At 48.2% G+C, this 10,252-nt stretch overlaps 1 protein-coding gene across 2 annotated transcripts; it reads right to left on the minus strand.

Moving 5' to 3' along the window:
- Positions 1-462: 462 nt before the first annotated feature.
- On the minus strand, positions 463-9,758 carry LOC120950170 (receptor-binding cancer antigen expressed on SiSo cells). Of its 2 annotated transcripts, none has more exons than XM_040367994.2 (3): positions 9,395-9,758; positions 1,479-1,990; positions 463-1,398 (listed from the first exon to the last, which is right to left on the minus strand). In XM_040367994.2, the coding sequence occupies exons 2-3, from the start codon at positions 1,899-1,901 to the stop codon at positions 1,246-1,248; spliced, it is 576 nt and encodes a 191-aa protein (XP_040223928.1). In that variant the 5' UTR covers positions 1,902-1,990; positions 9,395-9,758; the 3' UTR covers positions 463-1,245. The 2 variants fall into 2 exon arrangements, with proteins under 2 accessions (XP_040223928.1, XP_040223921.1); XM_040367987.2 differs by lacking the exon at positions 9,395-9,758 and adding an exon at positions 2,117-2,343.
- Between the last annotated feature and the right edge of the window lie 494 nt (positions 9,759-10,252).

Here is a 10,252-nt window from a genome sequence, read left to right on the forward strand (position 1 = left end):
ACTTCTGGAGGATTTACCACAGATTGAAATTTTGGTCGATGGTGGGTTTGCCTTCAACAAACCCAGCATGGTAGCTGCCGACAATATCTGTAGCAAGGGGCGCAAGTCTGCTGAACAGGATCTGGGACAGGATCTTAATGGCTGCATTAAGTACTATGCTAGCTCGAAGGTCGAGCAATCCAGCCTGTCGCCCTTTTTGTAGACTAGATGGATGACACCCAGCTTCTACTCCTGATATTCATGTTCCCAAATATTCACGATCAGCTGATGCATTTCGACGATAAGCCTCTCCTGCCCCATCTTGAAGAGCTCGGCAGCCAGCTCCGGTATGCACCTATATATAGCTGAAAAACGTGAAATTCGACATACACGGATAGTTGAGTTACGCTAATGCCTCGGGAACGCATACACCTCATATCACGGGAGTTTTTGTAAGACTAATCAGCATAATCAGAAAACGAATGCGATTGTGTCACTTTTCATTTTGTTTAATACATTTTAATTTACATTGAATAGTCCTTATCTCTGCGGTAACCGGCCAGACACACAGGTTCCCAATCTACTTGTCCTCCCGAGCGAACCGCGGATGGATTCCGTATTCTCTTCAGAACAGGGAGTTTGGTTTTCGTGCAGACAAGGATAAAGAATAACACAATGGGACTTGTTTTCTCTATCGTCTTTTGTTGTTGTAGCTAAGTCACACACGTAGCTCAAACTAGACATTCATCCCATTCGCTCAGCTAGAACGAATGGATCTGACTGTTCCAGCCTATGAATAACACATTCGATTAAAATTAATTCTTCAAAATGTTTCCAACTAATGATAATACAAAAATAAACAATCAGTTTTTGGTTTGCCACATCTTTTGACGGATTATCGCTGGAGGTTCAATATGCGTACCACGCCAGGGTGTCGATTTGACTTCTTACCCAGCAATCGTTGCCAGTAAGCTCTGTTAAAATTAGGGAAAGAGGAAAAAAGGGAGGAAACACTTTTGGAGTGTAGATCAATGCCTCGTTTCCTTTTCGTAAGATCGGCAAAAGGAACCAGAAGGAAGGTCAAAAGTAAGCCGTATCTTGTAAGGGTGAGGCGAGTGGTATCGTGCGTCGCTTTCTCTCTTCTCTCTCTCTATCTCTCTCTCTCTCTCTTTTTCCTTCTCTCTCTCTCTCTTTCCTTCTCTCTCTCTCTCTTTCTTTCTTTCTGTACACGTAGTCGTTGGCTGGGCAGGGAAATTGCTAAACCCATCATGCGTAGGACGATTCGAGCTGGTGCCGGTTCTGCTGATGCCGCTGGGCTCGCAGCTCTTTCCTCGTTTCCCTTATCAACTGTTTGGTGGTCGTTTCGTCCGCATCGTCCCAACCACTCCGCTCGCCCTCGTTCCAGTCTTCTAGCTCGTTCTATTATATGAATACGATAGGGAGAATACAATTATCGAAATGGTTCCAATTTTCTGCAGCTCGAGCGCTGATCCGCTTACCACAACAGGAATGTCAATTTTGGCCACCAGACGGCTAAAGTCGGTCGGCTCGGTTTCGGTCGCGATGCACACCTTCGGCTGGGAGGAGATCTGCGGCGCCATGTCCTGAAAGTAGTCTACCTCCGGCTGCGGCTCGGTCGGGGACGGCGGCTGGGCCAGCGTTTCCCTGTACCGCTCGATGTGCTCCTCGACCGTGCGGGGCGAATCGTCCCACGAGTTCCAGTCCTTCTCGGGGACGTTCTTGCCGCCGGCTGTGGTGCGGCCACCGGCCGGATACCGGTCGACGCTGACCGCGCTCAACACCTCGCACTCGCTCGCGGACAGCTTTCGGCGGCGGGCAAAACAACACATCGCCCGCTTCAGCACGCCCACTATCGCTAGCAGCAGTTGCCGGATCCGGTTCATCACCAGCTCTGTGATCATCGCTCACACTCCTGTCTGCAGGGCAGTCAACTTCCGGTCACGGACCGACCAAGGGCAGTGTGTGGATCGGTGTAATGTGTAAAGACAACCTAAAAGGGCCAGAGCAAGCGGGCTAGGGATTAGCTGGTTCGGTATTCGACAGGGTGTCAGACAATCATTGTGTATAATGTCCCTCAATGGCTCACTGACTGGATAACAGGAAGGAGTGCACTTACTTGAAAAAGGGAAATCACATTTAAAACCCGCTGGCCATCTTCTCTGGTTGTACATCCACTCTTTACGGTGGCTGTAATGTTTACGTACCGATTTGTCTTCACCCGAGCATTGGGAAGGGGGGGGGGGGGGAGATTGACAGCTCGATCTGTCATACTCGTGCACATACACGGCTTCTTCTTCCTCCGTACCTTTCGCTGACAGCTGATGAAGCACTGGCTTTGAATTCCTATAGGAAATCTCGTTGTTGTTTAGATTCTAGTTGCTTTATTTTTTCTTACAACAATTTGGAACAAGAATACGGAATAACAACGGTATGTAAAAAAAAAAGATCATGTTTGTGTTTGGTATAGCGATAGAAGAAATACAACGTTCAAACTTTAGTTCAATCAATGTGATAAATAGTTTATTATTATTATTAAATTTTGTACAATTTTCTTCTAATGTAAAACACAAGTATGAAAACAGTATTATCAATATTAAAAATTCTGCCCTGCTAGGCGTGCAGGCTTTTACAGTTTTTCCCGATCAGTTTGTGCGACAATTTGTTTTTCAAAATCGCATGACTGTGAAGGAGTATCCATGCACAGTTTTCAACGAGCAGCGCTCGGACTGTTCTTTTGTGATTGTAGTCAGAATATATTCTTCGTATTGGATTATTCGTATGCCTTGCATGCTGCACCGTATTTGCCTGCAATGTGTTTGTGTACAACCTCTGTTGTTTACAATTCGTTACCTTTTGCCTATTGTTAACAAATTTGAAGGGACAACCTCATACATCAAAGGGTAATTAAGTTATGTTACCTAGGTTTTTAAAATTCATAGTTTGACAATTTTACCCAATAAAATACATGTTCATGATTTTGTTTATTATTTTAATTCGATAACAGAATAAAAATAGTGACAATTGTTGGCCACATTGTTGCAAAACTGCGAGAATGTGAAGGGGTTTAATAGTTGCTCAATCAATAGCATCAGCACCAGGGACGTCCTATAATATTTGTCGCAATCCTAACACATTGCAAATCGAGAAAAACAATATTGGCAGCTCGCTTTCCAACGGACGGGGAAGTTAAAAGCGACCAGTGCAGGCGGATGAATCGTAACAAACAAGAATAAGAAACTGTCTTCGAAATTACTGCTGACACTACTGGTAAAATTAAATGATATAACAATGCTAAAAAACTGAGGCCATTCCAGGTGGGAAACCGTAAAAACCAACCTTCCACCACGGCCGACGCTGCTTCGCAACGGTCATTTCGTACGGGAAGATGCAGCTCGCACGAAGGAGAGAGAAAAAAACGCGCGCAGGTCTACCACATCACGATTGCAAATAGTGGGCCCCGGTTCGTACCAGGAGCGCACGCTCGGCCGAAGCTGTCGCTTGCCGCACCGACCGTGCGCCGTTTGTACAGCAACGAGCGAGAAGAGCGAGCAAGCAGCCGGCCTCCGATAGAACTTACCACATGCCGGTGCCGATCGCTGCGCATGCTATATGTTTTTTTACCCGTCGCTCGCCACCAGGAGCGAAGATACTGCGCGCGCCCTCTCTCCGGGGGCCTCTTCCGCGAACCAACGGCGTCGAAAAGTCAAGCGCCGTCGTCGGTCGTGGTTCGACATCTCGAGGTTTGCGAGCCGAGTTCGCTACGTCTGGATGGAAACCGGGCCGGACTCGTTCGACAGAGTTTTATCCTGTGACAGGGGCGCAGGACAGCCGAGAGCACTCTGCTCGCGCTCACTCACACCAGACGGCAAACCAGCAGCAGCTTGGCAACCGGCTCCGAATGGGTGTTGCCTTCAAACGCACCGTTGGCAACAGGCAGCATGAAGAAGAACTCTGAATGCGGGAAATATTGAATCCATTTACGTTCGTGTTGTGCTAGCTTGCTTGTAATACGCATTTATTTAATTTGTTAGGAATAAGCGCAATACACCGAATAGCTTTATTCAGAAGTAGGTGCCTCGTGAAGACATGGACAAACCGCTAAAGAGACTGTACGGCATCGGAACGGTCAGTTTGAACTGTGAAATTTTCTTCGCTGGTGGAAATGAAGCAAATTAACCAACGCTCTAGCACCAATCGAACACGACATCGAACATGAAAAATGTATGTATGACATGTTAGATTTGTTGGTTGCCGAATCGAACATGTCAAATCTCATACATTGTGTTCGATTGGTGCTAGAGCGCTGGGTTAGATGTCTAGCTGCAAATTATTTTTTTCGACAGGAGCGCATGTGGCAGCAGTCTGCCACGACTGCTGTTGATGTATCCGGAGCGTACGCGGGAAACCCTGGAGACTGGCGCAACCGCTTGGCGTTTATAAACCGTGGTGTAGCGATGTACCGAAAGCTGGGCGAACAACAATTGTAGCTCTCGAAATTGCTTTTTGTAAAATCCAGACAAAGAGTGGCGAGCACTGAACAGCATTCCTCTTCCGTCTGGTGCAATCTGTTATCGTTCAGAGTCGTAGCAAACGGCATCCTCATCGCAGCACACAATGCAGTCGATATCAAGTGTCGTATTTTCTGTCGCATTGCCAACGGTACCGGCTACCGGCGGGATGTGTGCGACGCGGTTGACAGCCGGAGAACAAAGGAAAATCCGTAGCTGTCAGTTGTCGCCGCACCGTTTCGGCTGCTGAACAAGTTTATCCTAGACGCACCAGCAACCGGGAGCGCAGCAGCTCGAGCAGGGCGCGTTGCGGTGCGCACGAAAACGTCGCCATGAACAACGGCGAGCCCGCGGGCACGTGACAGTTGAGATTGCGTCCGCTCGGCACATCTAAGCAGCGAAACTAAGCGTTGCGGGTACATGTCGCGACAGCAAATTCGCCGTGACGAAAACATTAAGCGAAAATGTGTTCTTTTGAAACGAATCTCGGTAATAAAACTAAGCATTAATTTCAATATTTAACGTGCACCCGGGTGGAGGGAAAAACCAACCAAGAATCCTTGGGCCACAAACAAAACGCATTCAAAAACGCACACACCCTTTCGAGGAAACGCACTCGCGTCTCATCACAACGGTTTTGCGAGCGAGAAAAGCGACGCTGCAAATACGTCTGGTTTGACGCAAATGCTACCAGAAGCGCAGGAACCGTGGTAGGCTCCCTGGTGCGTGTGGCAAAGGGCGCGCAATCATCCACCGAGACGATGGGTGACGTTTCGAATGGCCTCGAATTGCTACGAACAAACGAAGGCGAGAAGCTTCGGGCTGTAGATTAGATTGCACAAACTAGCTTTTCATCAGAACGCTATCGAATATTTCATTTTATGCCACAACAAGGGTGTAACGCCGTTTATACGAACAAGGGTGCAAAACACATTAATGCATCCATTATCCCTTCTTGCCGAATGTCGTAGAAGCTTTTTGTTTGTTTTACATTTATTTTAGAAATGGAAATTGAAAGTCGTACGTAATCAGAAACACAAAAACAATAACAAACCTGACGGTTGCAACACTCGCCGCGCCGTATCCACACGCTCGAGCAGGCGGGAGCGAGACAGCAATCGTGTTGCGCTAATGCGAACTGCCTTCTCGCTCTCGCCAGTGCACCCGCCACCAGGGCGTGGTGCGGCGCTGTATCGCGCAACCTTCACCGGACCCGGTAATGGGCACCAGATGATCTTCAACGAGTCCACGCATGTCCGGACCGCATGCGACGGTGCAGGTAGCGTTGGAGCTTGCGTTCGCCCCCACCGGAGGTCGTTGGGCCCAGTGTCAGTCGAGCGCGTCGTGGCAGGGGAGAACCACCGAAACGTATCCTCCGCTGGGCAACCGGCGGTGCTGCGCTCCTGTTCGAGCGAGTACAGTGTCCATCGCACTTGTTGGGGAAATTTCTAGCTAAAACCGTGCGCACAGACACAGCAACAGCACACCCCTCCCCGCTTTCGCGAAAGCAATAATCCGGCCCGGCGGGCTGGAACCGTGATCGTGCTCGAAGGAGCAGAAAACCCGCCAACCCGGGGCCCGACGGTAGCGAAGCCAGACAGCAGCAAACCAAATGGGGAGCGAGAGCATTACGGATGACGCTTGTGAAGAAAAAAAGGGTTCACTGCACGTACACAATCTTGGTTCCGCAAAGTGGCATTAGAAACCTGACCATGTGCTCGCTCGGCTAGGAGTGCAGCCCTGTGGGGAGGCTGTCCTAACGTAACGTATCTAATGCACGAAGCCATGCGAAGAGTCGCTGCGACCAACGACGTTGGCTGGTTGCGTTGGTCGTTGATACCGCCGTGACTGTTTAGTTCATCTCTTTTTAGAGAATGTGTTAGGATGCTGTGCGGTAAGGGACAGAGCTAAGGCGCGATACACAGTTCCACTATGCGGGCTTTGAGCAACTATCGCAATGATTAGAAGAGAGCAAAGGGAGAGTCAAAGAAAGCACTTTAAATGTGGGGATTAGTTTTAGCTTACACAAATAAATATTAATAGTTATAATTATAAGCAGCATCTAACGACAGCTCCATAAACCATCACCATAATATCCCGCAGCTGCTCCACACGCGATCGATTGGGGGGTATAGTTTTTCTAATCCGTGTTGCTTAGAAAACCGATTCTACACAGCCAACAGGAGCACAGGGTTAGTTGGAGCTAGACGTGCCGCAACTATTCGTACCGGTTTTCTACCAACGATGCCACACTCGTTCCCTCCCCCATACCAACCAACGCTACCGTTCGTCTAATAGTGGAGCCGCCATCGTAACAACCGGTTCAAGCAGTAGTGTTTTTTTCATTTCTGGTCGATGCTCCCTCTGTCTAAAACAGTTGGCAGCAACCGGCCGACAAGAAACAGCTAGAGACCTGAAACCTGCTGAGACGTTAGTGGAGAGCACCTCCGCCGACCAGTATTTGGAGGGGTGCGCGCGCACAGCAAAAGTCTAAGCTGTGAGGAATGGCCCTTCTCGCTCTATCGTGTTTTGCTCTTCCAATACTTGGTTGGCAGTCCCTCGGAACCATCGTGGGGCCCATGCGCAGAAGCGAGATTGCGTGCAGTACAGTGGTTGGTAAGCAGCTCGGCTGGTCATTCTAATGCTGATGGACATTAGAGATAAAGAGTTTTCCTCTCCGTTCCAGAACGGCTGAGTAAATATCCTAGAAAATGCTTGCTTAAGTAATGTAGCAGCCAAACACTTCACACCAAGCTTCTCCTGTTTTAAGAGCAATTCCAATCAATGAAGTGAATGCTTTAAGAAGCTACTGCGAAACGCGGGCGGAAACCAATGCACAGAGAAAGCAGCACATACGAACACCGGGATAAATATATGTTGTTAGTAGATGTTAATATTTTCTATTAAAGAAAGATGTTACATTCTATTTTGGAGTACATTACGACAGAAATATAAAGTATCATCCACATTGAAAAAAAAAATCATAACAGAGTGAATTTATATTGTTATTTACATTTTGCAAGACCTTCCAAAGATTTATATTTTTCTAAAATTAGTGTCAAACAAAATCATATGTGAAATCAAACCACAAATAAAACAAAAGTCGTATTACTATTAAGTAGAACGAAGTATTAATAATTAAAGCGCAAAGATTCTTCAAGATTCTTAGATATTGCTTACACTATATCTTATTGTTTTAATATTTGCCTCTACGAAAAAGCTTCAAAATAATGTTAACATCTCAGCTGTGATTTATACTATATACTAATAACCTGATTATTGAAAATTTGCTAAAATGCATCTTCACGATCTTGTAAATAACAATGCAAATGCCTGCTATTCAAATTTACTTTGTTCTTTGTTGTCTCTTCCAAAATTACTCTATTACTCTAGACTCTATTACTCTAGAAGAAATAAGTTGGCCTAAAATTCTTACAAACTGATAATTACATAATATGATGTAACTTCTCAAGTTCGCGAAAAGTGTATCTTGACTTTTGAACATAAGCTTTATAATAATTCATTCTACAATGTGTAGTACTAGGCAAAACACGAATACACTAAATTCTGTTATTTTCATCGTGTTAAAGACATAAATTAGATTTTTTTAGTTATAGTTTTTGCCATAGCTCCCTTGAAAATATTTTTTTAAAAATAAGGCAAGGTTATTAAGTGACCTTTCTAAAACACTATTAACCTTCAAAATGAAAGCAAATGACTTTTTGCAATATTGGAGTTTTTTTGTCCTTGCAATGCACGGGGCTTAGACGTCTAATTTTTGGTCTTTTCTAACAATGAAAATCTCTGGTTCAAAGCAAAAACACTCTAAACACACATAAAAATATGAAATGATTTTCATCCCGGTCTTCTTTCACTGTGCAATGCTTAGCCCGATTTTCACAGTCACACCAGCTCCAACTTTTTGCCGTAACGCATTGTTTGATCAAACCTCGAAGTGTTGCGCGCTAAAACAGTTGCTGACCACTGGACAGAGGGGAACGCCCCACTGAGCTCCGTCTCACTCTCGCGCCTTCTCACAGTGCTCGGCGAAAATCCGCATCCGCGCAAACCCTCGTCAACCGTCCGCTCGCCCGTAAGCATGCTACCCTGGTGGTGGAGCCGAATTTTGACCTGCACCAAAACCAATGTCGGACCCACCGCCAGAGCGCGCCTGCGCACTCCCTCCCACGGCCGTCGGCAGCGGCTCGCTGACGGCGCCCAGCCCGCTCGGCAGCATGCGCTCCCGGTAGCCGGCGAACGTCGAGCGACTTGTTCGCTCCGACAGCCGATGAACCCGGGCCGGGTCGCGCACGCTGTGCTTTTCGCTCTGCACGGCTGCTGCCGCTCTGCTCGATCGAACAGGGCGCCGCATTCGCTGCTGCAGCCCCAGGCGGGGAGCGGGAGTGGTGGAAATCAATCGAATTGGAAAGCAATCGATACCGATAACCGATCAGTTAAAGCCATCGACTCGTCGAACGCTTATCAGGCGTGCAGGACTGGCAGCAGCAACAGCAGCAGCGGTTGTGGCTGCGTGTGCGTGCGGAAAAGCGAGAAAACTTTCGACACGTCGCGCGGGCGGGCTTTGCGTGGCTGGCAGTGGATGCTGCGGGGAATTACGTCAGCGACGAATCGTGGAGCGAGCGGGAAAAGGGCGGTGCCTTGTGCGCATCACTAAATACGAAGGGGAGGGGAGGGGGGGTGGGGGGGGGTTTGGGTATTACGTACGCACCCGTCCGGCGGAAGGGAAGCAAACGGACCGTGCTTGGTCGGCAATCACATTTACGGTGGATGTATTATTAAAAGTCGATTTGGATCGTTCCGGGAAGCGTGCCAACGTCGTGATCGCAGTTTAAGAAAACCCCCAACGTACAACGAAACACACACACCTTTGCACACAATTGCCTGTGGGCGGAGGGGGTCGCATTGCACAGCACGCTGCTGCTCTGGCCAGCTGCAATTAGCTGCAATCGTATCGTTTACCCACGTAAACGTCGCTGAGATGCTGAACTGCTGGTAGCTGCGCGGGGAACGCGTTCTACCCCCGGCAGGGGAACGGGCCAGGCGGCAGAGGTCATTTGATTGGGTGTGGTTGGTGGTTTGGTTGATTGCGATGGCGGTGGTGGGTTCGCTTGGGGAAGAAACCGCGTGGCCCGCGACTCGAGCGCGCGACCATCCGACAACGAGTAGTCGCAGTGAACGGTACGAGCATGGTGGCTACCACCTCATCGATCTGCAGATCTGCGCTCTCCCTCTCACACTCATTTTCTCCCGTTTGCTCTCCGGGCAACATCCGTTCAGCACAGCAGCGTTCTGCTCTCAACCAAATATGGCCATCGGTTTGGGGCAAACCCGCACGATGCTCCTCCATCTTATCTGCACCGGAGCGTGCACACATGCGCAGTGATGGTGTCGGGCTTCGTAAACCATCTACACAAACAAAGCAACGTCTTATACATACACACATACATACAACTAAGCACGCTATTAATACGCAGAGCAGTGCGAGATGTCCAATCACCCTCTCTCTCTCTCTCTCTCTCTCTCTCTCTCTCTCTCTCTCTCTCTCTCTCTCTCTCTCTCTCTCTCTCTCTCTCTTTCGATTTCCAGAGAAGCGACCAGAACAATGCAGAACAAAGTCGATTCGGGATTCAAAATAGTGTTGCCTCAGTGGCAATGGAACAGGATACGATAACGACCAGGAGCAGCAGTAGTAGAAGCAACGGGAAGGGCGCGAGATCATGCGC

Source organism: Anopheles coluzzii, chromosome X (genome assembly GCF_943734685.1).
Source record: "Anopheles coluzzii chromosome X, AcolN3, whole genome shotgun sequence".
NCBI classification, from domain to species: domain Eukaryota; kingdom Metazoa; phylum Arthropoda; class Insecta; order Diptera; family Culicidae; genus Anopheles; species Anopheles coluzzii.